Here is a 25,336-nt window from a genome sequence, read left to right as displayed (position 1 = left end):
GTGGAGGTGGATGGATTTGGTGGAGGTGGATGGATTTGGTGGAGGTGGCTGGAGTTGAGTTGGTGGAGGTGGCTGGAGTTGGTAGAGGTAGATGGATGGTGTGGTGCAGATGGCTGGCGTGTCCAGCAGTGTGACCTGCCCAGCAGGAGGGAGGCAGTGCCTGCAGCGAGAGCAGCAAATGGGAATTCTCCTGCTGTGTTCTCGAGCCCCTCGGCCCTTGCAGAACTTTGTGATCTCTGAATTGAGAACGTGTGCATGCTTGTTCTTGTTGCTAAAGTATGACAGCAATCCTGGTGCTAACTTCAATTAATTTTTATTACTCCTTTTCTGATAAAGGCTCCACAAAAGCTGCAGGAGGAGATAAATCCTTGATGGGAATCTGTGACTAATGGCTGTGCAGATGGTGCCAGTATCCTTCTCTCAGGCATATTCAGTTGAGATCCTTCAGCAGGGTGAGGTCAGGCCTGCTGCTGCAGCATGCACCCCCAGCCTTAGGACAGGAGCAGCACCAAAGGGGCTGATAACTACAGGGACTCCCATCTTCACTTGCAATGCTCTGGTGTGTCCAGGTGACTAAAACAGTGCAGGTAATTAACAGTGCTCTCCTAACAACCCAGATTCTTCTCTAGGTCAGTCCCTTCATATTGAAAATTTATCTACACAGGCAAAAAATTAAAGGCAGCTTTTCCTCCTGAGAGCTGCTGCTGGGCTGAGCACAGTGTTTGACCTGGGGGGGAGGAGATCTGAAGATTGGAGATTGGAGCAGCTCCTCTGGGAGTTCATGTGAACCAAAAGGTGTTCTGTGCAGAGCTCCAGCTCTGCCAGGGCATCATCACCTTCCCCTCCCCAGGAAACAACAGGTTGGGGCTGCAGCAGATCCCGTCTCAGCAGGTGCCCTTGGTCCTTCTTAGAGTTCTGTGTGGTTTGATACAGATCCTGCATGTTGGCAACATTTGTGTTGGTCCATCGTTTTGTTTTCAGGTGATAAAACTGTTTGATAGAAAGTTAAGTACCCTTGCATTTTTAATAAAACACGCAGTGCTTATTTTGATGTGTGCCTTTTTCCTTTGTAAAGAAATGAAGAGTTAATGTGTGTGTGTCTGCTTAACTTGAAGATTGCAGTATTTTCCACAAAATTCATTTGTTTACACCTAATAAAACTGCCCTTCTTTTGGGAGGTGAAGCTGACATTTCTTCCCGTATTCTTTAGGCCTGCAAGCAGTCCCTGGGCTCCTGTGAGGACTACAGGCAGTGCTCCAGAGATCAGTGCTGCTGTGTAATACTAAACCCTCTGTTCCCCAAAATGCAGTTCCTGTAGAGGAAACCCAAGCTGCTGCTGCTGGGAACTGTCACACTTGTAATTCTAAACAGATTTTTTGGTTGAAACAGTGATCAGGTGGTGTGAGAGAGCTGATTCATGCGCTCATGATCGTTCAGATTCCAGAGCTCCCATCAAACCTGTTTAAAACAAAATCTTCCCCTGTGGCTCAGCATTACAAGAAGGTGGTGACTCATCGTTCCTGGGGCTGGCTGCAGGTTGGGTGCCAGCTGGTGTTTTCCAGAGGGAGATCTGGGGTGTTGCTGCCCACTTCACGTGGGCTTTCTACCTGTTGTTAGAGCCTGTTCGTCACCTAACTGCTCAGTGGACTTGTGTAAGTTTTGTGTCTGGTGGCTCAGAATGTGCACTGAGAGTGGAGCTGCAGTGGGAGCCAGCGTGGCTCTTACTCTGAAAGAAGTGCTGTGGCCAAGCCCTCAGGGCTGTCTTGCCTCAGAGTTTTTGGGCAAGGCCCAAGCTGTCTGATGTGGCAGGATTTCTCATGGGCTGCTTGTGTTTCCCAGGTCTTGGAGTTCAGGATAATTTTTGGTGTCATGCTGTAAGAAACATTACTCCATGCTGGTTACAAGTGTTCCAGTTCAACCTTTGCCCAGTGAACCTTTTATTTTTTCTTTCTTTTTTTTTTTTTTTACCTTGAGTACACCACGGCAAAGCCTCCTCTGTGACTCTGCCACACATAACCTGGCACAGCACACGCAGCCAAATAAACACCTCACTCTGAGTGCCTGGGCAGTTAAAGTACAAGTTAATTCTGGTTGTGTTTTTGTGCAAAGGTTCTTTTAGTGGCCCAGGATGTGTCAGAGAGAAGGCTGAAGCAAAACAAGGGGGAGTGAGTAGGGGTTAGTGAAGCAGGAGGCTTTGTCACGGACCGTGATGGAACCAGTTCAGTTCACAGAGTGAAAACTGCACCCACCAAGGGATTTGGTTTTGCTGGGCTGTGTCACGTGGAGGGTTCAGGTGCAACTTAAATATCACATTCTTTACCTGTGTGAACTTCTGCTGTAAATAGTACAGTCCCTGTTTAAATGTTTTATCTGCCAGATCTTACATGCAAAGCTGTTGTGGTGTTTGTGGGGATGTCTGTTTTTCCAGCAGGTAAAATCATTCCTCCTCGTAATGCAGGAATACCAAGAGCCTGAAGCAGCAGGAAAGGTGAGCTGCAGTTTGCAGAGTGGGTCGCTCACTGTGCTGTGATAGTGTTATAACAGTCCCTTTTGTTCTGGACTAGCTGCAATGATTTAATGTAATCTTCTCTCTTTGATACACTAATGAATTCCCCTTTAAATGTTACTCCTTTAGTTATTTTAAAGTACTGCATATTGCAATGCTGGAAGCTGGTGTTAAATGCTTTAATGTTTCACACCTACACTAGATATTCCACTGAGTGCATAAGTTTCATTCCAGTATTATTATCCTTCAGAGACACATTTAGTGTAAATACCAATCACAAAAAAACCCCTGCATGATTATGCAGTGTGCAGTCTAATCAACTAAATAATCAGAACAGTCTGATTCACTGTGTTCCCTCCTGGAAAAACTGCAGCCCTGAAATCCCGAGTTTCCCCCTCCCTCACTGGTAGCTCTGGTGCATCCCCAAGTAGAGAGGTTATGGAGGAAACTTCCCCCCTTATTCTGCTTCCAGGGCTGCACACACCATTTAACACCATGCCTTGATCCCCACTCAGCTCAGCCAGCCCTCTGGGACAAGGCTGTCCCTGCACACCTGGGATATTTTACACTTTTTTCCTGTTTTTAGCACATCTCAACAGATGGGCTGGGAAAGTGAGGGAGAGAGAGAAGATCCATAAGCTGGGTTTGGATGGATTGGAGGGAGCACTGGGCTGGTCGGGAATGGGGGGGGAGCTGTTTCCCACTCTTGGAGAGACTCAGATGTGCTCCTTCTTTGGGGTTTACTTTCCCCTCCCATTTCTCAGTCTGGTTTTCTTACTGACCGTAGGCCTAGAGAGTGATGAAGAGTCGTGTTTGGAAGTTCTGCTGCTTTTTAAAGCTGTCCATGGGGTCAGTGGCATTGTTAAGAAATGTGGGCATTATCTGGGCTGCAACTCCAGCTGGAAGAGGCACAAGCCAGGAGATTGGCAGTTCTTCAGGCTGGGCTCCGGGCTGGACTCTCTCTCTCTGATCTGATTCTCTTCCAGCACTCTCCAGGGAATGTTCTTGCTAACATTCAGTGAGGATTCTCTGAGCTGTGTGATTGTTTTGTACTGTTTGAGTTTGCAGTTGGGTTTGCTGCCGAGAACCTGCTGCAGAAAGATGAATAATTAAACTGCAGACAGGAAGAACAAGATTTTACCACCCCACTGCCTAAGCCATCTTTGGCTCTGTTTTTGGTGATGCTGAGTCTGCAGGGGCTTGACCGACTGAGGGATCTTGGCATTCACTACCAGTTCCTGTGCCCAGAGATGCACTCGGAGGTGTTGAATGTGAGGTTCAAGCCAGCTCTGCTCGTTAGAGTGACCAAATCTGGCTGCTTATGTACAGTAGGAATAAAACATGACTGTGTGGATCCCTGGGATTCAATAAAACCTACTGTACTTTATTAATTTCAGAAGTTTATGCCTGCCCTGAGAAAGTCTGCTTTGCTTTTCTTGCTACTGCTGGAACCCACTTGGGATGTTTTTATGTTTTCTCATCAGGGGTTAGTCATGGAAAAAACTGCCAAGCAAGGGCTTTTTAGCAGACATGACTGGTGTGCTGAATTAGCCAGTTAATTAAAGCTCCTCAGAAGGTCCTCCTGAAATGGATGGTTTTGTTTTTCTGAGGGGCATCAGAAAGGTCAGTGGAGGGTCCTTCCTGCCAGCTCTCATGCACACCTGAGGGTTCAGGATTTTCTGAAAAGACCCTCCTCTTCTAGGAAACAGTCTGCAGCTTGCATGGAGCCAGAGGCTTTCTGCCTGCTGTGGCAGTGAGCAGGATGAGGAACTGCAGGGGCTGCAGCGCTGCTCTCCACCATTTCCCTGAGCACTGTGCTCACACACATGGGCTCTGTGAGCTTCCTGCTCCTCAGCAGGAATGCAAACTTAAAGCCAGGTCAAAGAGGCCCTGCAGCAGAGGCTGCAGAACAAAAGCAGATGTATCTTTCATGAACAGAGACTCGATTTAGTGTTCACTGGCTAAAAGAAATGATCTGTTCCCCAGGCTGAGCCGTGGAGTAAACAGTGTGCTCGGGCTCTGCCAGCTCTGGGGGTATGTGCTGGCACAGGCTGTGTCAACACAGATGTTCAGCAGCAACTTTGGTCTGGGACAAAATGCACTCGTTAATGCTGTGTTGTGGTAGATTGCAGATCTCTGAAGGCATTATAGAGGGAGGAGCCAATCTGTGCATCTCCAGGCTTAAAAGGAAGACCCTAATGCAGATTGCTGAACCTGAACAGCTGCCTGTGGGAAATGGCAAGGTAAGACGTGCTTATTTTTCTGTCATTGCCGTTAAATTAAATCCAGCACAAGGAAAGACCAAGTTATCCAAAATAATGCATCATGTATTTTTCATGCCAGTGTCTTCCTGAAAACTCCCTGTGGTATCAGTCTTACCAGGTGTGTGCAGGTGTTCTAGACAGACTCACTCCGACATCTAGAGGCACATCTGCATGCTGGCTTTTAATTATGGTATAAATAACTTCCCAAACTGTAAACCAATCACAGGTAACACATTCTTGTACAAGCTCATAAATACACAAGTATCACAGATGTTAGCAGGCAGGGGCAAGGGTGACTTTCTCCCCCCAGCAAAGCTCTGGTTTGGTTCTACCCCCTGCAGGGCTCCTCGTGCAGCTCACCCCAGCATTTTGTATTTCAGGATCACATCTTGTAAAGATCTCAAATGCAGAAATCTCTTGATTTCTGTACAGCTGACCTTTCCTTGGAAACACATGACTGTAAGGCTTAAATTCACCATGAAGATTAAGATGATGTGAGACTGTTGTTAATAATCTACCCGTGGAAACCAGCAGCTTGCTGTGTCCATGGTGTGCACAGCTGGTACAAGAACTGAGCCTGAGCTGCTGCTGGTGGGAGGAAGGTTCTGCACAGATGAAATGCAGCTGTGCTGCAGGCTCTGTTCTAGGGACAGCAGCTTCCTGGATGTTTATGACTGGTAGTCATTTCCTCTGGGGCTGTGTTTGTGTGCCATCCACAGGGATGGCACTGGGGGTTCTCTGATGGACAGGAGGGTTTTGGAGGGGAAAAGACTGCAAAAGAACTAACAAACACACAGTATCAAAGGGGAATTCAGGCTCTTTGCCCTGTGAATTTTGTAGCTTTTTAACCCTGATTTAGAGGAATTTCCTTCTGCTCTGATGTCTAAAGAAAGGATATTCTTTTAAGGTAGTCTGCTGTTGGGAAAAACAAAATGCAAAGTATTGACTATACTTTGAAAAAGTCTGTAATCCAGTGTTCTTGTCTGATGCCTAAAATACTTCAGAAGTTACTGACTGGACCTTGGGAAGCCCAACAGAAAGATTGCTGTGTGGTTTTGATTCCTTGCAATAAATTTAGATGGGCTTTTATTCTGAAGCCCTTTGGTCTGAAAACGGCTTTTCCCCCTCGTGTGACACCCACAGCAGCATGGAAAGTCTTGGCTGCTCTTTGCAGCTGACTGTGTGCCAAGCAGGAGGTCTAGAGAGACCAGCCCAGTCCATTGACAAGCTGTTCTCTGGTCTGAAGGAGCTCCCAGATGTGACTGAAGCAGCAGCTCTGAGGGGTTTTACCCTTAAAAGCAAAGGCCAAAGGATCTGGGATGAACTGCACTGGTGAGAGTGATCAGATGCTGTTGGATGACTTTTGAGTGTTCCCTGAATGCCAGCACAGTGCAGAGAGCCTGAGCTCAGGGAAGGGTCAAAAACTGGCCCTCTGGGTCCTGAGTGTGTCAGTGGAGCAGATGTTTGAACAGAGGAGTCGACAGAAGTAACAGAAGGTCAAGGCTTAGAGGGATCAGCTCAAAGTTCTTGTCCTTCTTTAAAGGCCCTTTGGGAGTCTGTTCCTTCCCAGTTATCTGCATACCTGTCCTTTGCTCAGCCAGCCAGGCCAGCCTCAGCATCGTTTGATTTCCTGTAATCCAATCTGCAACATGTGGGCCCCCCTTTCAGTACCTCTGAGTTGTTCTCTTCTTACAAGGCCTGCAGAAAACCAAGCAGGCAGCAGTGGTTTCGCCTGAGCCTACGCTGAGGTGACTTGGTGTCCTTTACCCTGTTTACTGTTCAGTCATTTGTCAGTGGGTCCAGGTCAAGTAGCAAGTTGACAATGATCCCTGTGCTCTTACCTGTGTCTGTCTTCATTTCTCACATTTCTAACAATGCTGAAAAATCTCCAAGGACTGCATTTTTCAGTGTGCTTTTACACACCGTCCCACTAAGCACTGCTGTAATCCTAATAAATAATAATAAATTACATGTGTTGCTACGATTATTTGGACTCATTAAGAGAGGAGGACCTACATGATATGTATGTGCAAATGTGGAATTTGGGCGCGTTCCTGCAGTCGTTTGTTGTGTTCTCCTAACAATAAGATGTGCTCAGACACTTGTGGTTGGTTTGGCTGCATGCAGGCTCTGTTTCCCAGCTGTTTGCTGTGTCTGTGCTGCAGCCTGCCTGCACTATCTGAGCTGGGGTTCTTGTGCTGTGCTCTGAGCTTTCTTTTTCCACTGGAAAGGCTTCTTCACTTGCTTCTTCTGGGTGCAGGAAAGGCGAGGGCTGTGCAGCAGGTTCCACATCAGCCAGATCTCGGCGACCTTCAGGCTGTGAACCACCATGAGGTCCCTGTAGAAGCAGGGGTCGAAGGTCTGCAGGTGTGGGGCAGCAGAGGGCCTGACGATGCCGAAGGTCTTGAACCCCTCGTGCAGAACGGGCTTGAGGTTGATCCTCTGCAAGCACATGCCCAGAAAGACGTCGTCGATGGGGAAGAGTTCCACCTCCCTGCAGGCCCTGGAGAGCCTGCCCAGGGTGCGGCCGGACAGCAGGAACCCCCCTCCCCCTGCGTAGGCCGGGTAGACGCTGAGCCCGTACATGGTCTCTGGGATGTAGTACTTGCTGTGCCGGGCGCGGATGGGACGGGCGTTGTAGATGATGTCCCCGACAAAGAGGTCCTCGGCGGGGTCGTGTCTCTTGAGGAAATCCACGATGTTCTCCATGTTGACGAAAACGTCGGCGTCGCCTTTGAAGATGAATTTGACGCTGTGGCAGAACTCGGCAGCCCAGCTCAGGAAGTGGATCTCCTTCAGGGTCAGGTTGAAGAAAGTGTCCACGAAGTCCCAGAGCAGAACATCCCGGTACGTCTGACTCTCCTGCTGGATCAGGGTCTCCCACGTGGCCAGCACCGTCCTGTTCCTTGGTGTTCCCAGGAGGAACACTCGCTGGATCTGCTCCCCGTTCACCAAGCCCTCCCTGCCCCAGGTTTTCCGGACAATCTCACGCCTGTCGAAGTCTTCAACTACCGACTTGATAGCAACGAGCAGAAAGGGCCCTCCGGGTGTTTTCCGGCATTTCCTGGGCTGGTTGATGAGGAGGTTGAAGTTCCTGTGGTCCTTGTTTAGGAGATAGTGCTTGAAGTCGAAGGCGGGATCAGTTGGCGGGGGTGGAGTTGTAGTTTGGACCCTGTCGTTGGCCACTTCTGCTCGTCGAATGGTGGGGGTAACCTGGGGTCTGGCTGCTGTTGCCTCTGCTGGCGTCAGTCTCTGAGGTGCTCGGGGATCTGAGAATATTTTTGGGGCTCCTGGGGGCCTCTGCTGTGTTGGCTCCTTGTTTCCTGCTGGGACTAAATGTTCTAGCTGGGAGTAGAGTAAAGAGCAAAGCGCTGCCAGCAGGAGGAGGGTGCAGATCACATCCCCCTTGAGGCGAACTCTCATTGTCTCTGTGCTGTTCCTGGACTGCTAAAAGCTGTGTTTGAGCTGCCTGGCACCAGTGTCCATCTGTAAATGAACAGAGTGTGTCAGCAGCGAGGATCTGGCAGGTCTGGAGCATGCAGGCAAGACTGACTGAAAGATCATTTTAAAAAAAAACAGCAGCCAAGTGTGTTTTACTCACACAGGCACTGAGACACCTTGAGCAACTTGCCAACCTAACCCTGAGCCTGGCACTCCAAACTTGGTTAGTTCATTGTTCACCCTGAAAGCCACTCTGTAAGCACAACCCAAAATCAGCCCTTGCTCCTGCATCCCTCGCTGCCATTCCAGAGATTTCACTGCTTTGGGAAGAGCAAGGTGGAAAATGATGAACATCAGTGCCAATCTTCCATAAGTCATTGCTTTTTTCTTTTTCCCCTCAGCTTCATAATTGTTCCTTGCTGCTTTTACCCTTCCTGACTCAGGCCAGGGAGGCACAGACAGAGCTGAGGGGCTGGCACAGNTGGTAAGAAGGCAGCAAGGAGCACGTAGCCACAGCTGGCCAGGAGTGTGCAGCTGCAGCACAGGCAGGTTCTCCCCACCCCTGCCTGCTCCAACAGCTGGGCTGTGCTCAGGGCACCCTCCCTGCAGGGGGAGGGCAGTGACAGTCAGAAACAATCCTTCAGCCATCAGCAAGGAGCACGTTTCTAAAGTTTAGCTCCCCCCAGAAGTTCTCCCCCAAGTGCACACAGGTATTTTATACATCCACTGACTGTGTCAGTGCTCACACGTGGCACCTGCAGTGCCTGGGCAATATTTCAAGACTTACAAGGAAGCAAAACTGGTTGATTTCTTGGCCAGCCCCTTTAACACTGTTAGAGGGACATTACTCAGACCTCATAATTTTAATATTCTGCTTTTCCATTACTGGTTCACTGCATGTTGGAATAGAGTATTTTGTCATCCTATGGTATCACCAATCTTTTCCTCAGGTGCAGCTCCTCATCTGCTTTATCTCCAGTGTTTCTGAAAGCTTTCTTTCGGCAAACAGCATGTCTGTGCCTTGGTGTAAGGCTCTGGTGGATTTAAAAACACCTCTTCCTTGTCCTGCTGACGATGTTTTTTCCTCAGGGCTCGTTTCTTGCCTTTTTCTGGCCTCTCTTAGACTGGGTTTTTCTTCATTTGTTGGCTCTCTTCACTGTACCTTCCCTCCTCTCCCAGCCTGGGCAGATGTTTTAACTGGCACAGCTCTGATTCTAATGGCAGGATTGTAGAATTTTCTCAGACCTCTTGTAAATTGTTGTTAGAAATGTTTAGAATATTCAGGATCTGTTTCCTGTTTATGTTCTTTCTGCCACATGACTTGGCTGATCTCTGTTTCCAGCCCCAGGGAACAGTCCCCCCTGACACGTGGAGGGTGTGAGTTTGCATCTCTGCAGCAACCAACATGTTCCAGTCTTGTACTGAATCCTCCTTCTGAAGATGTGCTTCCCAGCAGGCTTTCCCCCACGTTGCCTTCAGTAATTTTCCAGAAGTCCTGGGGACATGAAGGGACATGAACTGGATCTGCTACGGAGAAGGGGTCTGTCTGTCTGTCTGTCTGTCCTCCTCCGGCCTAACCACGGGCAGAGGTTTTGCTGGGTGCTACTGAGATACCTGAAACAGGGACCCTGTCTCAGAAAGTTCACAAGAACTCAAAGTGAGGTATTTTTGTCCCTCTGTTGTGCTGGGATGAGCTTTGTTGAGGTGCTGTGCAGCTCTGGGCGTGCCATTTCCGAAGGGAGTGGGAGCTGCACGTCCCAGTGGGGTAAATCCTGATTGCACTGGCACCTTTGTGTCTCCACCTGAGCTCCCTGTGAAGTCCCATCTCCACTCTCTCAGTCGTAGCAAACTTCTTTTTCCCTTTTTATAGAAAAGTTTGATCTTATTTCAGCTGCCAGACTCCAGATGGTAATTAAGGAGCTGGATGAAAGTCCTGGCTCTTTCCTGTGTTTAATTTTATCGTCAAGGGTTTGGAATAAACTGTGTGTGTCATGGAACTCGTAATTTCCATGGCTTACAGATTTATCCTGCCAGCATCTCAGACTCTGGCAATAAATGCCCTTGGAAAAGCCAAGAAAAACCCTGAACTGTTACAAGCCTGGGCTGATAGCCCGGGTTTTCTTCTGTGTATTCATTTATTGAAAGGAAAGGATCTGAAATAGTGATTTCCACGCTGAAATAAAGCAGTTCAGTGCTCAATAGAGACATCTCTTTTTCAGACAAAGTTGCCAGCCCTTGAAGTGATTCCTTGATCTAATTATATGGATTTTTCCAGTCTTTGTTAGATATTTCTTTCTTTGGAAGGAAACACCCTCGATTGTTACCCAGGTGTAATCTCTCTGCGTGGATGTCAGTGTGGGAAAAGCTGAGTACAGAGGGACTGATCATTCTGGCTGATGCTCTGCTATGTCCTAAAGCCAGAGAGATTATTCATCCATCTTGACACCAGGGGAAAAAAAAATGTCAGGGCTATCAAAGTGAGCAGGAAATATCTGATGCCAAACTGAAGAGGGGTGAGCACAGCAGAACATTTCTCAGCACAGCATCTCCCTGAGTATCCACAGCCCAGGCAGATGCAGCTCTGGGGAACCAGGCTGGGCTCGTGAGCTGCTGCATCCCTGGGTGCCTCAGGAATGTGGGCTGAGCTGCCAGCACTGCCCCCTCTGGGGTCCTGGGGGAGGGGGAGCACCAGGGACCTGAGGGGGCTGAGCTGGGCAGTAGGAAGAGGCTGAGGGGTCCCATGGCCATGAGGGGGCAAGATGGGGAGCCCCTAAATAAGGAAAGTGCTGAAAGAACCAAGTGGGGCACAGCCTGCATGGCACGAGAGGCCACGAAAGGGGCCAGAGCTGGGCATGGCACCCTGGGGAGTGTCCAGGCAGGAATCTGCCCTGCCCTGCTCACACTCAGGCAAAAGGCCCAGTCCTCTGCCTGCTTTCCATTTATTTGAGAGGAGCATTCTGAAATATGGCCAAGAACAGCTGCAATAAAAGCAGTTAAACGATGATTAAAATAGAAAAAAATTGCTAGTCCTTCTTTCCCAGTTGAATGACGTGAAGCCTTGAGCTCATCCTGGAATTCTCCTTCCCTTGCAGCACTCCTCACACCTCCAGCACCTGGCACTTCTCTTCAGGGCCAACGGGGGAAAAAGCCTCTGGATGCTGTCTCCGAATTCAGTCAAGAATGGTGATTCTGGCACGTTGCTTTGTGCCTTGAAGAACAGTTATTTGACCCAGCCAGCCCTGGAACAAGCAGCTGTGACAGCAAGGTGAGCGGGAAACGGGGTTACACCAAACCAGGGGGTCCCAAACTGGCACCATGATCTGCTGGCCACTCATCCCAGCCCAGCTCACGGGCACATCCATCCCCACCAGGCACTGCCCTGGCTGTCCCTGGCTCAGCTTGCTGCCCCAGCTGCCTGGGAAATGGTTCTGGCTCTCTCCTGACTCCTGATGCTGGAGCTGCCACTGTCTGGGCTGGACAGCAGAGAGTGGGTCACGTGCATTATGTGGCCGTGCAGCGTGAGGGGCTGTGGTTGCTGATGGAGGTGTGTTACCTGTTCCTCTGTAAAATGAGCTAAAGAACCTGTGTGGGATCCAGCAGCGATGGGTTTGAGGAGACTTTTTTGGTAATCACCAGGGAAGCTTGGAAAACTCTGCTTGGTGGGGATGCTCTGGGGCAATGCTTTGGGTTTGGGATATTTGTTTTCATTTCATGTTGGTTGAATGCTTTTCACGAGAACAAAGCCATGTTTGAACACCCAGGGCTGGACACTGAGCCCTGCCCAGGCTCTGGCTGCAGGGGATAGGGCACTGCCTGTGTCCATGTCCTTCTCCTGCCTTGTTTCCAGCAGTTTTTCCCTTCTCATTCCCTCAGCAAGAGCAAAGCAAATTCCCAGGACCCTCCTCACCTGGTGCTGCTGTTCCTGTGCCTCAGGAGGAGTCCTGACAGTGTTCAAGAAACAATAACGACATACCCTGTGCCCATCCTGCAGCTGCACCTGTGTAAAACAGGTATGTTCAGATGAGCTTCATCCCACCAGAGCAGGTGGATTTCAGCAGTGCCCGATGTTCTCTGCCCCTTTCAGGGCAGGAGGAGCCATCGTGGCAGTGCCTGTGCAGGATGTTTGCCTGCCCAGCAAACAGGGAAAGCTCCAGCTCCTCCTCAGCACAGGAGCACATCTCTAATGGGAGTGCTCAGCTACCTGCAGGGTAGGAGAAGGTTAACACACAATCCCTTTCTGCAGGCTCAGCAGCCTCAAGAGGCACTTCCCTAAGTTCAGGCACAGTCTTGTGTGTGCTGGTAGCCTGATTTTCAGAGTTGCAGAGAGCTCAGCAGCTCAACTCACAGCTGAGTGCTCTGGGGAGACTGGCCCCTGCTGAGCAGCCAAGCACAGGGTGAGGAACCTGCCCTCTCTCTCCCAAACATTCATTTTTCTTGGCCCCAGGAGGAGAATAAACCCTTGCAGGCTTGTGAAAGGGTAAGAAACAGCCCCACTGAAACAACCACCTTCCTTTCCCAGCCCTGCCCAGGCTGTAGCACTCACTGCCTCTGGAGCTCTCAGACCCTCTTCTGATCTGGTAAATAATTTGGCTGACATGCCCCAAGCCCCAGCACTCACAGTGCATTAGGATGGATGTGTTATTACACCCAGGCACAAATGGCAGAGGGAGAATGTGCTGGTGCACATACTAATTCAATACCCACTAATTTCAATAGCTGTATCAGAATCTGCCCCAAAGCTATTTAAAAATGTGATCAGTAACTGCCCATGTCACAGGGATTGATCTATTTTCTTTCTATCTTTGTGACACTAGAGAGCTTGGAAATTCCTGTGTTTTGCTCAAACGTGGGAAAGATTCATGTCCTTTTACGGATGAAGAATGGCTTGTAAATGTAAAGTGCCACCACTGGAACATGTTGGTGGTTGAGAGGAAACCCTGTCTGAGAGCGCTGGAGTCCCTGTGCAGAGAAACCCCAAGCTTCTGTAAAAGCAGCTGAAAAGTTCTTTGGGAAGCAGAGTGCAAGGCAGATGTGTCGGGCTGGAGGCTGCGTGCTCAGAGCCTGCAGCCGACCCTGCCGCGCGTTAACCATCGCAGTTCAGGGTGCTGCACGGAACAACATCGCAAGAGCAACGAGGCAACAACAGAAAAAAGCGCCGCAGGCTGGAGGCGAAGGGAAGCGGTGAGGACAGGCTCCAGTTCACCCTGCTCGCTGCAGAACCCTCCCCGACCCCCCCTGATCGAAGGTGCAGAACAGAACAGATAGAGCCCTGATCGAAGGTGCAGAACAGAACAGATAGAGCCCTGATCGAAGGTGCAGCACAGAATAGATACAGCCCTGATCGAAGGTGCCGAACAGATACTCACAGCCCATTTGGTAGCGCCGCTCCTGTCCCCCCGGTGCTGTGTGGGCTGCCAAGCCGGCACATCTGGCTGCAGTTAGTGCGGGACATTCCTCAGCCCTTGCCGGAGCCGGGGAAGGAGCTGTGGGAGCAGCAGCGCTCGGGGCCGGCCCGGGCTGTCCCCAGTGCCCCGCGCTCGGCCGGGGGAGCGGCCGCGGCTCGGCCCCTCCGCCACCCGGACACCGCAGAGGGGTGGAAAGCGCTGGGTCCGCGTCCAGGCTCCGGCACGTGATCGGGATGGGGATGGGATGGGGATCGGGATGGGGATGGGATGGGGATCGGGATCGGGATGGGATCGGAGCGCGGCGGCTCCGCCGGGACAGGGCGGGGCGGGGGCGTCGAGGGAGCGGCGGAGCCGCCGGGCACGTCCCTCATCCTGCAGAGAGATGCGGGGCTGCTCCCCCACAGCTTGTTTCAGGAGGAAATGCACTCGGTTTTTTCTGACTTTCTTCTTCTTTTCGTTCCGCAGTTTGGGGGTTTTTGTTTGTTTATTTTTTAATCCCCTGGTGAGTATTTACCTCTGCAAAGAGTCAAACTGAAAAACTGAGGTTGGGGTCAGCTCAGGAGTAACATCCAACTAGGGGTTGGTTTCTGTTTTTCCTAGTAGGGAAATGGTGGGAGGAGGTGAGAGCTGAGCAGTACAGAGGCTGAAGACAGATTCGAGGGTCCTTCCCAAAACACTGAAAAAAACACCCCCAAACCCCACCTGTTTTGGTTTTCCATTTAATTTGAAATAGTTCAAAACAAAACATTTTTATTTGGAGCCAAATCTGAATTGCCATCACTACCGGTCTGCCAGCTGAGTGCAGCCATAGCACTCCCAATCTCTGTGGCTGTTTCTTTGTCTCGGCAGTATAAACAATGCCCCTCATTCCTCTAACACAGGCCAAGTGTCTGGAGAGTGCCCAGACCACGGCCTCTTTAGAAAGCAAAGTTTTTTGTTTACAGTGAACTTGTTAGAAAGGCAGGTTTTGTTCTACTCTGTTGTTTTCACAAACACCCAACTGTTTTCTAAACATAACGTAAAAATCCCTTTTTTTCAGCATCTGTGCCTTTTTGGTGTTTTTTTTTTTTTTAATTTGAGCTCAAATGTTTTGCTTTACTGTCAGGGGGAAGAGCGGGTTCCTGATGGGACACCCTGGGGCCCTGCACTCCGGTGCTGCAGGCTGGGAAAGCCCTTTGCTGGTGATCAGCAGCTGAACCTCAGCAGCTCCCCGAGCAGCTCAGCTGATCAGACACCTCGGCCAGAGATGTTCTTCACACTCACACTGTCCCTGTGCCAGCCCAAGGTTTCATGGAAGTCTCTGAGGCATCTGTCATCAAAAGTATGTATTTATTTATAAAAAAGAATTGAGAAAAAAATATACCAGTGTTTTTTTTTTTTCTATAAAAGACAATTCCTTGGAGGTTAAATATCCTGGACCCAAGGATACATGGCATTCAGTACATAGGTGTAGATGGCTGATCCAGAGCTGATGCTGATTATCACAGGAATTTGGAATTAGAAGGTGTGCAAGTGATTTTCCACTGACAACTAAAAGGGACTTCACCCACCCATCTCCTGCAGGTTTCAGTTAGAGATGTATGGCCAGATCCCTTCAGTGACTTTGAAATTCAATCCAAAGAAGAAAATAACATCTAATTTTTGACTCTGGGCATTAAATTGCTTCACTGTCTGAATCCATCCAAAGGACACGTGGGCAGACCTTGTGTGGTGTAAAGCCAAGGATCTCACCATGTCCTGCACACCCTCCAGGCTGTGGGACCCAGGCAGCAGCACAGCTTCTCATGCCAAGCCCAGGTTTGAAATGGATGTGAAATGAGCAGGTATTTTCCTTTGAGACAATTTTATATCAGGCTATACTGACAGGTTTGCCTCTGTCAGATACCTTATGCCAAAGTATATCTGGTGAGCATTTAACTTTCACTCTCTTCCTTATTATCCTCTGTTTGAACACTGCAGCTCAGCTGTGCCAAAACAAATCATTCAAATTCTCCTTTGGATGGATCTTTTATTCCTTCTGGCAGACTGAAAGGAGCCTCCTTCAAATCTGAAACATAGTTAGAACTACGAAAACAATCTGCACCACAAAAAAAGAGCCCTCTTGGATCCCTTCCTCTAAGCACATTCTGGGCTGTTTTTTTGCTGTCTTATATTTTACCTATTTCAGGTTTTATATGCCACTGATTAGCATCTTTATTTGCTTTTAATATTGTGTTTGATTCTGAACCACCACCACCACGACCACCCCTGAAAAGAATCTTTTTTCCCCCCATAATCTCAGTATTTTAGAGAAGAGCTGTTACGGGATGAGGCCAAACCCTCCCACAGCAGCTCTGCCCGTGGGTTATCCCCCACACCAGCATTAGTGAATGGGTGTCAGCAGGGAGGGAGCTGGTTTGCACGCCTGGCCCACAGCAGCTGCAGTGTGTGTGCAGCTGAGTGTGCAAGGCAGGCAGGGCAGTGTTCCCCCTCCTGTCCTCACCATCCAATCTCCCCTTTCGTTCTCAGGCCTCTGGGAAAATGGTTCTGTCTGTGTCTGTGCCAGACAATACTGACCAAAGCTACTCTTGTAGCAGGAAGGAGTCCACTGGAGGCCAGAACTGAAGTCTTCATTGCACCTGCTGCTGATGACTGACCGTGGAAAAGGAGGTAAGGAACAGCCACTGCTGTGCTCCTGAAATGTCCAGTGTGCTTAAGACAATTCCACCATGGAATATCCCTGGAAAACCCTTTTCCTTTGAGTCTCTGCAATGAGGGCACCTGTGAATGCTGTTAAAGATGATGATATTCCAGAAAGGTTGCCAGAGGCTCCAGCACTTCATGGCACTTTGGAGAGGGAAGGTGTGAGTAAGAGGAAATACAGATGCCAGTTGCTGGCAGAGAGGGGAACTGCACAGTGCTTGCTTTCAGAGAAAAGCAGTCATGCTCAGGGCTCTCTGAAAGAGCAATAGCTGCAAAAAACTATGCTGGACTCGAAGTAGATGCTGAATAATAAGACTTTCCCATTTTAAGCATTAACAGATACTACAAAAACTAGTAATTCTCACTACTCAGAGGCTGCCTTATGTGAAAGTTGTGTACATGAACAGCTAGTCTGAGAGCTTAGAAAAACTTATTACAAATAAGACAGCAGGCTACGCATATGACCTTGTCTTCTTTAAAAAATCATTTCTGCAAAATCAAGAGCAAACCCTCTTGCTGTTAAAGCAATTTTCCAGTTTCTGATTTTTAAAATTTTTTAAAATACCATTTGTCAGGTGGGTTGCTGCCAAACAGAGTCCCCAGTTGGGACCTGGCAGGAAAGCTAAATGCTTTGAGGTGTGGTTCCACAGCAGCCTAAACTAACCAAGGTCAGCAGCACTGTGCTGGTCCAGCAAAACTGTCACAGAGGTAATTGCTGCATTTTGGGAAGAGCACTGGTACTACTGGAAGGGAGAGGGTAGGATGTGGAGCAGGAGTGGAGATGAGGTTGCAGTGGCACTGACAAAGCCACAGTCTCTGTAGAGATGGTGCCTGCATAAAGTCCTGCTTCCTTTGAAGCTCAGGGCAAGATGGAAGCAGATTCACTCACACCCATCCTTAACCCCCTTCATCCCTTTGCTGATTGTGTATGTAAGCTTAGGGGTTTAAAATCTGCAGAAAACAAGTGAGTTTGTCAGGCTTACACTGAGGGCTGTGATGCTCCCCTCACCTGAGGCAGGTGGATCCCCCCTGGGTAGAAGCTGGACATCTCAATCCTGCTCATCCAGGTCTCCATTTCAGCAGAGGCTGAGGGAGCAGCTGCAGCCCCAGGAGCTCTGGTCACACCTGAACCTCAGCTTGCATTCCTTCTTACTGAATTACAGCTCTGGCTCCAGGGAAGGATTAAGATGTAAGATGTGGCTTAAAAGGCCATCAGGGCCTGACTGAGAGCTGGTCCTGCCATGACTGCCAGCAGCCTGATATTCCCACGTGCACACAGGCTTTGTGTGTGCAGCCAGAGCCACCCTCTGCATCTGAGATAACTTCCACAGCCCACTGCCTATTCCCACAGATGGGAAGGGCAAAAAGAGAGAGGTTTTTACTAATCCTTTTCAGTTAATTCTATCAGGAAAGCCTTGGGAATATGTCAGAGGTAATCAACTGCTGTTGTGCCCCACAGGACTTGTGTCACACTAGACGCTTGTCGCTCTGTGCTTTGTCATGGCAAAGGTGCAGACTGCTCTGCTGCAGTGTGCTCAGCCACACCAGCAGGCACTCAGCTTCTGCCACTGCACCTGAAAGCAGGAGTCGGCCCTGGGCTTTGGGAGATTTGTGTCTCTTCAGCCATTTTTACCCTAAAAATCAGTGCAGGTAAATCCAGGGACAGCAGCTGATGCTCAGCTGTCACCCAGTGACAGCAGCACCAGGGAAAGGCTCTGTGCAGATACTGTCACCCGTGGGATGTGGGGTGTGAGTGCCCTCTCCAGAGAGCTCAGCAGGCCCAAGGTGAGCAGGGAGTGAAGGAGGAGCAGCCCCTGGGCAGGAACGGTGTCTCAGCTCTGGGTCGGGATGGCCACTCCTCAGAGCAGCAGCTCCAGTCCACGAGGGTCAGGATGGCCACTCCTCAGAGCAGCAGCTCCAGTCCACGAGGGTCACTGGCTGGCTCAGAGGCTGCTTTCCACAGCTGCAGGACCCTCAGGCTGCCAGGCGAGAGCTGAGCACGATGTAGTCAATATATCACTGTCCATCCACCACAGAGCAGAAAAAGCTGAGAATCATTGTCTGAATTTGAGTTTGTCCACGTTGCTTCTTCGGTGCCTGAAATTTGTTCTGCAGCAGCAATCTTGTGTCCTGTGGAAGATTATGGCTGTTCCAGCTAGAAGGGAGACCTTCAGGTGGTGAGTGGCGGGAAGGAGCTATAATAGAGCAGGGCAGGACAGGTGTACTTGCCACAGATATTTTTCAAACAAAGAAGGAAAATAATATAAAATTGACTTATCCTTAATTTCCCCTGTCTTATGCCTGAGGGCATAAATGTCTTCAGTATAAAAAAGATATTGCAGCTCCCCAGGTGATGGCCCTGAGAAACAGCCTGAGAAGCAGTGGCATTGTCTGCTTCCCAGAAAAATTCTCTGAGATGCCTTGCTTGCTTTTCTCCTCTCCCCCACTCTCCCCTAGGGCTCTCTGTCTGGCTGCTTCCCTGTGACAGTCCTGAAGGAAGCTACCTTCCCTTCCCCCAGTGCTGAAGGAAGTCAGGCTGAAAGCCTCTCTCACCAGTTCACAGGAGGGTAGTGCTGCCTTCTGGAAACACAATGAAATAGGGAACGTAAGAGGTCCTGGGCCTCTCCCTTGGACATTCCAACCTAGATGGAAAGCTGTGCTGATTTTCAGGGCTTCACATTCCCAGGAACTGGCAGCAGTTTCATACAGTAGCTAAAGCAGGAAAGCCCTTAGCAATGGCACTGCCCTTCGGGCTCTAGGAGCAGTCCTCGTTGGAATGGAGGCCCAAGAGCTCCTCAGCCACGCTGATCAGACTGTTTTCTTCCAGGGCTGCGATCAGCCGTGCTATTGTGGCCTTCTTGCCCTCTGACTGGATGAACTTGAGAAGCAGCTGGTAGGCCTGTTCATACAGTCCCTCTCGGTCGTATTCGAGGGCCAGGTTGTCAATGACAGGGTCACGCAGGGCCCGGCAGCTCTTCTGCAGAGAGCGACCCACTTGCTTCCACTTCTTGGACACGAGCTTGGCAAATTTCTGGTGGTCGTCCAGTGTGATTGTTCTGTTGTCTGAAAGGGACAGAGGGCAGGTAAACACAGAGCTTTCCTGGCTGACAGGATGCAGTTTGGGCCAGCCCTAGGCTTGGTCAATGTTCTGTGGTGCAGGGAGCCTGTTCAGTGTCCACAGCACGTTGTTAAACTGCTGTGAAGCTGCTCTGCTTGTCCTCTGCTGTTTCAGCACCAGGGCAGCAGTCTGAGAGTGGGGCAGTGAAGCTAAAGAGACTGTCGTGCTGTGAGCAGTTCCCCCACCACTGGAAAGGGGAAACCAGCAGGAGTTAAGCCTCCCTGCTTGCTGCCTCCCTGCTCACTGTGCACAACATTTCAGCTCTCCACAGCCTGCCAGCCCCCAGGGCAGTGCTGGTGCCTCAGGGGGCAAGCCTGTAGCACGTGGTAACACAATTACCTGCTCACAGCCATGTGCCCTGGCACATCTGAGCTCCTTGCCTTGCTCGTGCTGTTCCCTTATGGAAATCCTCTCACAACATCATCAGAGCATCTGGGCTTGCCCCTACCCTGCAGGCTTGGCCATGCCTTTTTTCCTTTTCTTGTTTCTCCCCCAGGACTGTGCTGTGGTTTGCCAAGGATCTTTTTTTTTTCTGATGGACATCCCCTTCACTTGTTTCCAAAGCAAGTTGGTAAGTCCAAGTCCCCTGTTCCCTACTTAAGTATCCTCCAAATACTGAAACCTAGACAGAGCTCTCTCCTCAGCTGTTTAGCCCTGGAGACTGCACACAGCTCAGAAGTGATGCAGCTGATCTCAAGCCAGCATTGCTGTGTCAGGCTGTGTGAAAGCTCCCTGCGGGGACAGACCCCAAAGGCAGCTGGGGTACTGCAGGGAGCCTGGGCAAATCAGTCCCGTCTAAAAGCAGGGCTGAGGGTGTCCATAGTAATCTCCACAGACTAATCCAACCTATGCTATTAACTCACCTCAACCAGGGACATGGAGGAAGAAATAAATATATTCTTCCTTTCGGTATCAATTTTAAAATGTGAGGAGCCTGGAAGGGACACAGACTCTGAAGCACCTGGTCCTGGGACACCCCAGAAAAGAAAACAGGTTGAGGCCTGATCTGAAGCACTATGACAATATCTTGGGACTATTATAACTCCTTCCTTATGGGATGCTGGGAAATCCTTGATTTATCTGAGGTAGACCCCCCGTGTGTGGTCATGCTAATCCTCCCTCTCAGGCTGTGAGGCAAGGAACACCAAGGGTTGTCTGGGTTAGTTCTAACTACTCACCAAACTGCTGTCCCTGGAAGATGAAGGTGTCCTGTGGGGAAAGGGAGCTGCCCTGAGGAGGATAAGGCAGAGATGGGGACCTCAGAGGTGCACAGTCTTTGACAGCCACATTGTTGTTGAGGCTCTGGTGAACAGTCAGGCTCTTGAGGCGTTCCTCCAGCTCCGTGATCTCCTCATCCCGCAGGCGGTCGGGCTGCAATGCAAACACCATCAGTGGCTCTGCCAGGGCCACCTTCTTGCAAAGCTCTGGGTACTTAGCTAGAAGGTGCAGCTTGAGATGATAGTGTCAAGAGAGGAGCAATGAGATAGCTATAGCATGAGCTGTAAACCAGCTAAATGAGATGGTCTAATGGAGCTCTGGCTGTAAATGTGTGAATTTGAATCAGTAACGTGATATGACACAGACCATCTCCCCCTCCTGTGTTCCTCCTGTGCAGTGCTTACAAGTTGCACACAACTGCTGCTACCCCATGCTATTTTTCAGCAGCCTTCTGCAAGAATTAGGATGCACTATAAGGCTCCTCCAAACTCCATATGAGGGTCAGACCCACAGAACAGGGTGACCTGATCCAATGGCTTGATTTAGCAGGAGCTCTGCAGGATGTTTTAGGTAACGCTAGAAGTGCAAAAGTGCACAGCTCTTTTCTGGGGAAGGGCAGAGCTCTTTCTCCACATTACAGCTGAGAACTAAAGGAAGAAGTTTGTCAACCCAACATGCTGCATCAGGACAATATTTGCAGCCACCTTCACAAGCCCTGTGCCACCGCTCCTCGTTGCTGCCTGGCCTCCCTCCCCCTCCCATTCACCTTTTCTCTGTAGATGCACTCCAGGCAACGATCCTCATCCTTCAGCATGTTGTCCAGGTGCTCGCTGCCAGCCTTCAGCTCCATTTGCAGAGGCACTGTGGTGGTGGCCAGAGAGAGCTGGAGGTGGCTCTGCAGGGCCCTGTGGAGCAGCCCGTCGCGGTAGCTGCGCAGGAAGCGGCGGCAGTGCTCCTGCCTGCAGAACTTGAGCTGCACGATCAGCTGCGGGTGGCTGCAGTGCACCTTGAGCACGTCCACGCCGTTCATGCTGCCCGTGGAGTCTGGCAGGGAGAAGTGAGCAGAGTCACTGTCCAGGCCTGAGACAGCCCACCCAGACCCACGCCCATCCACCACCGAGCCTGCAATGCAGCAACTTGTGAATTCTCTTTGGGACAAAGCTCTCTGGGATGAGGAGCCTGCGTGTGAAACCAAGAGGGAAGGATTAAGTTTTCGCTGCCCTTCCACCATGGATCTCCATGAAGTGTGGTGTCCAACTGAAGATGGATGGAACTGCATCCCAGGTAATTATATCAACACTGCTTATTAGGGGAAGTTTTAAATCTGAGGTTCCATTTCCAGGGCTGAGATGGTTATGCTAAATTGGTAGCACAGGAAAGTTTTATAGGTGAAAGCTCAGTTCAGCTCAGAGCTCAGTCAGTCTTCAGTCCTTGTGACTGGAGCTTTATGCAGTGATGAAGGTCCTCGAAAGAGACCCAGTGTTTCCTCTCCAGTCTGTGCCTAGAGGTGACTTTGGCCAGTGAATGACAGATCCAGCCACGGGAATTAAGCTGCTTGGGACTGGGCCTTGACTTGTTATGGTCTTTTGCACAGAAGATTAATTACATTACATTACTTACATTACAATTCACAGTAAAATCTTGGCAAGGAGAAGCCAGGGATGTATCCTCCAACATTACCCTAGGAGGAGCAGGAGCAGTGTGGACAGCAGAAATTGCCAGGCTTCCTTTTCATTTCACTTCATTTCCCCCTCATTTCCCAGGCACCACTATGACGAGCATGGCTCCATCTCCCCCTCCCCACAGGTATCAGCAGGCTGTTTGGTAGGGCCCCTGAAGCCTTCTCTTCCCCAGGCTCAACAGGTCCAACTCCCTCAGCCTCTCCTCACAGGACAAGTGCTCCAGCCCCCAACCCTCTTGGTGAACCTCTGCTGAACTTACTCCACTTTGCTGTCTTTCCTGAACAGTGAGGACAAGTTCCCTCCCCATGGGTGTGAGAATAAAGAAAGGCGTGGAACTGTGTGAAGAGACAAGGCAGCACACCAAGATATGAGAGAGAACAGATACCTGCTAATGCCAGCTTCAGTGCCCTGAACACACTGGGCTTCTTCTGGGAGCTCTCGTAGAGAGATGGCAGAACGATGGTCTTGCTCGTCGACTGGAGGAAGAGGTAAGCAGTGCCAATCCAAGGAGTGGAGCTGCCTGCCATCTTCAGCACCCTACAAAACCACGCAGGCAGCTGAGAGACCAGAGGGAGAATGGCCTGGTGCCAGGAGAGTGCTTACAGCAAACACTAAGCCACAAGCATGACGGAATCATGGGGATTTAGCCTTATTTCTTAGAGGAGTGCTGATGTAGTTAAAGCAAGTGTAACCTTTGAGGGGTTTACTGTTACTCTGCAAAGCACAGCACTGGAGGGACACGGCGTCCCAAAACCAGCAGCTCACAAAGCTTTGCTTTCATTTTCCACTGGAGTCCATTTATTTCATAGTCCAAATATAAGACAAAGCAAAGAGTTTCAGTCCTCGTGCCTCTGACTGACCAGCCAAGCTGACAAAGCCTGACGATGCGTAGTTGAGGTGCTGCAGGACTCCTGGTTCTGGCCCCTTCCCATGGACTGAAGCCCTGCTGCAGGACAGAGGCGTTTTGCCTGAGGTCCCAGTGCCCTGGTTGTGTTCAGTAAAGGATATGTTACAGAGCCCGGAGCTCTTGTAGCAGAACACTCTACACAGCCAGGACAAGGGGTAATGGTTTTAAATTAAAAGAAGGTAGATTTAGACTAGATATAAGGAAGAAATTTTTTACAATGAGGGTGGTGAAACACTGGCAAAGGTTGCACAGCGGGGTAGTGGGTGCCTGATCCCTGAAAACATTAAAGGTCAGGTGTGATGGGGCTCTGAGCGACCTGGCCAAGTTGAAGATGACCCTGCCCACCACAGGACTGTGCCTCGAACGGTCCCAAGGGCTACTCCTCTGCTTTGCTCATGCCCTTTGCTGTCGCGCCCCTGCAGTGTTATCCCAGCAGGTGAACTGTGCAGCCCAGTGGGCGCTGCCCCCCAGTCCCCACTCTGCACCCTTGTGCCGTCAGAACACCAGCCCCGGCAGTAAGGCCCGTTTGTGCCCATCGCTGCTGCCCTTCTGGCCGCCTCCTGGCAGGCGTCAGGCCGCTGCCTCTCCCTCCCCAAGCGGGCTGGCCCTGAGGAAGGCGCTGGAGCAGCCCCTGCCCCCGGCGGTGCCGCCCGAACTCCCCGGGTGCCCCTGGCTGTGCCTCAGCCCCGCGCCGGGCGGGCCCCGCGGGGACCGGAGCGCTGCCCCTCCAGCCCGGCCCGGCCCGGCTCTGCCTGTCCCGGGGGCACTGACCCGCCTGCCCCCGTCCCTGCCCGTTCCCGGCCCCGCTGCAGCCCCGGGCCCGGCGGCGTTACCTCCTCCCTCCGCTCGGCCTCGGACCCGGCCCTGGCCCCGGCGCTTCCGCCCCCGCGCGGCGCCGCCCGCCGGGCCCGGCCGGGGCCGAGGGAGGGGAGTCGGGGCACGGCCCGGGCCCGGCCGGGGCTGAGGGAGGGGAGTCGGGGCACGGCCCGGGCCCGGCCGGGGCTGAGGGAGGGGAGTGGGCCCGGCCCGGGCACGGCCCGCGGCACGGCGCCGGGCCCTCACCCTGCTGCAGGCTGCCAGCCCCGACCCCAGCCCCGGCCCCAGCCCCAGCCCCGGCGCTCGGTCACTCGTGTGGGTGAGGGTGTCACAGTGGTCACAAACACTCCGCTCCGGGGCCTCAGAGCCGCCCACCGGCCGGGCCCGCGGGTGTGTCCCGGGTCACTGGGGTCGGTGCAGCCCCCGCGGAGCCGGTGCGGGCTCAGGCGAAGCTGGGGGCCCGGCTGGCACCGCTCCGCTTTCCCCAGTGGTGCTGCTGATGAGAGTCGGACAGGTACAGGGAATAAACCAGCTTTTCCCGAGTCCATGAGGGGTCCAGTGCCAAGCAAAGCAAGATTTGAGTCTCCATCGCTCGGCCTCAGGTCACACCTTTCTGCCCAGGCTGCATTTACCTTGCACAGGTGTCCTGTGAGCAGAGGGGTGACAGCAGTCCCCTTGGCAAATGCGTATTAGAGTCAGTATTAAAAGCAGCTAAAAGTAGAAAAGCGGGGTCCAAGCAGCCAAGGTGATTGTCAGAGAAAATGCTGAGTTCCCAGGAAGGAAGCAGGACGGTGTCACTTGGCTGCTCGAGCCCTGCTGGGTGGAAGGGGCTGATGTGATGGCTGATAAGATGGCAGAGCTCTGGTGCTGCTCACACTCAGAATAACCAGTCATGCTTCAAGGCTCCATATTTACACAAATGTGCAGTTGTGTTCCTCTCTGTGTTATGCTTTTTGTGTCACTATTTCATACTCGCTTCACGGTTGTCAACCCTTACCCTGCTTGGAGGATATCTGGATGCACAGGTTTTCATTTCAGTGAGACCTGTGATGCTGAGATAATGCTGTGACTGAGACCTGGGGCTTCCCAAGCCAGAGGGAATGCCATGAATTTCAGACATTGTGAGACTTGGCCCACGCTCCAGTGCTGGTCTAGGAAGGGGAAGGTTTGCTTCTGAAAATCCCTTGTTTGGCCATGAGAAGGCTGAAAAAATGTGCCATGGTGGTGGTTTTGTTTTGCAGAAATCTCGAAGGTGGATACAACACATTTTGGAAGATGAATAAGAAAGGTCTGATGC

General features: G+C 51.1%; 3 protein-coding genes and 2 long non-coding RNA genes across 6 annotated transcripts in view; 3 read left to right on the top strand and 2 right to left on the bottom strand.

Moving 5' to 3' along the window:
- CUNH16orf70 (chromosome unknown C16orf70 homolog) overlaps nt 1-750 on the top strand; it is a 33,350-nt gene extending 32,600 nt beyond the window's left edge. The window contains exon 19 of the mRNA XM_027902533.1: nt 739-750. The gene's annotated coding sequence lies outside the window, so the exon portion shown is untranslated. The remainder of the gene's footprint in view (nt 1-738) is intronic.
- A 1,666-nt stretch (nt 751-2,416) lies between these two features.
- On the top strand, nt 2,417-11,478 carry LOC114067243. The gene is made up of 3 exons (XR_003573354.1): nt 2,417-2,488; nt 4,632-4,749; nt 11,253-11,478. It is a non-coding gene; the product is annotated as an uncharacterized LOC114067243 (long non-coding RNA).
- B3GNT9 (UDP-GlcNAc:betaGal beta-1,3-N-acetylglucosaminyltransferase 9) lies at nt 6,910-8,262 on the bottom strand. The gene has a single exon (XM_027902545.1). The coding sequence runs from the start codon at nt 8,191-8,193 to the stop codon at nt 6,946-6,948; it is 1,248 nt and encodes a 415-aa protein (XP_027758346.1). The 5' UTR covers nt 8,194-8,262; the 3' UTR covers nt 6,910-6,945.
- Nucleotides 11,479-16,188: 4,710 nt separating the features above from the next.
- LOC114067240 lies at nt 16,189-19,954 on the top strand. Its single transcript, XR_003573353.1, has 3 exons — nt 16,189-16,265; nt 18,756-18,903; nt 19,913-19,954. It is a non-coding gene; the product is annotated as an uncharacterized LOC114067240 (long non-coding RNA).
- TRADD (TNFRSF1A associated via death domain) lies at nt 18,896-24,083 on the bottom strand. Of its 2 annotated transcripts, none has more exons than XM_027902540.1 (5): nt 24,057-24,083; nt 22,702-22,853; nt 21,401-21,678; nt 20,595-20,787; nt 18,896-19,361 (listed from the first exon to the last, which is right to left on the bottom strand). In XM_027902540.1, the coding sequence occupies exons 2-5, from the start codon at nt 22,841-22,843 to the stop codon at nt 19,054-19,056; spliced, it is 921 nt and encodes a 306-aa protein (XP_027758341.1). In that variant the 5' UTR covers nt 22,844-22,853; nt 24,057-24,083; the 3' UTR covers nt 18,896-19,053. The 2 variants fall into 2 exon arrangements, with proteins under 2 accessions (XP_027758341.1, XP_027758343.1); XM_027902542.1 differs by lacking the exon at nt 24,057-24,083 and adding an exon at nt 23,709-23,786.
- Nucleotides 24,084-25,336: the final 1,253 nt, after the last annotated feature.

The sequence above is a fragment of the Empidonax traillii genome, unplaced genomic scaffold, assembly GCF_003031625.1.
Source record: "Empidonax traillii isolate 1590-97213 ecotype Southwest subspecies unplaced genomic scaffold, ASM303162v1 scaffold887:size345335, whole genome shotgun sequence".
NCBI classification, from domain to species: Eukaryota; Metazoa; Chordata; class Aves; order Passeriformes; family Tyrannidae; genus Empidonax; species Empidonax traillii.
Note: the sequence above shows the minus strand (reverse complement) of the source record. Positions and strands in the feature narration are given on the sequence as shown.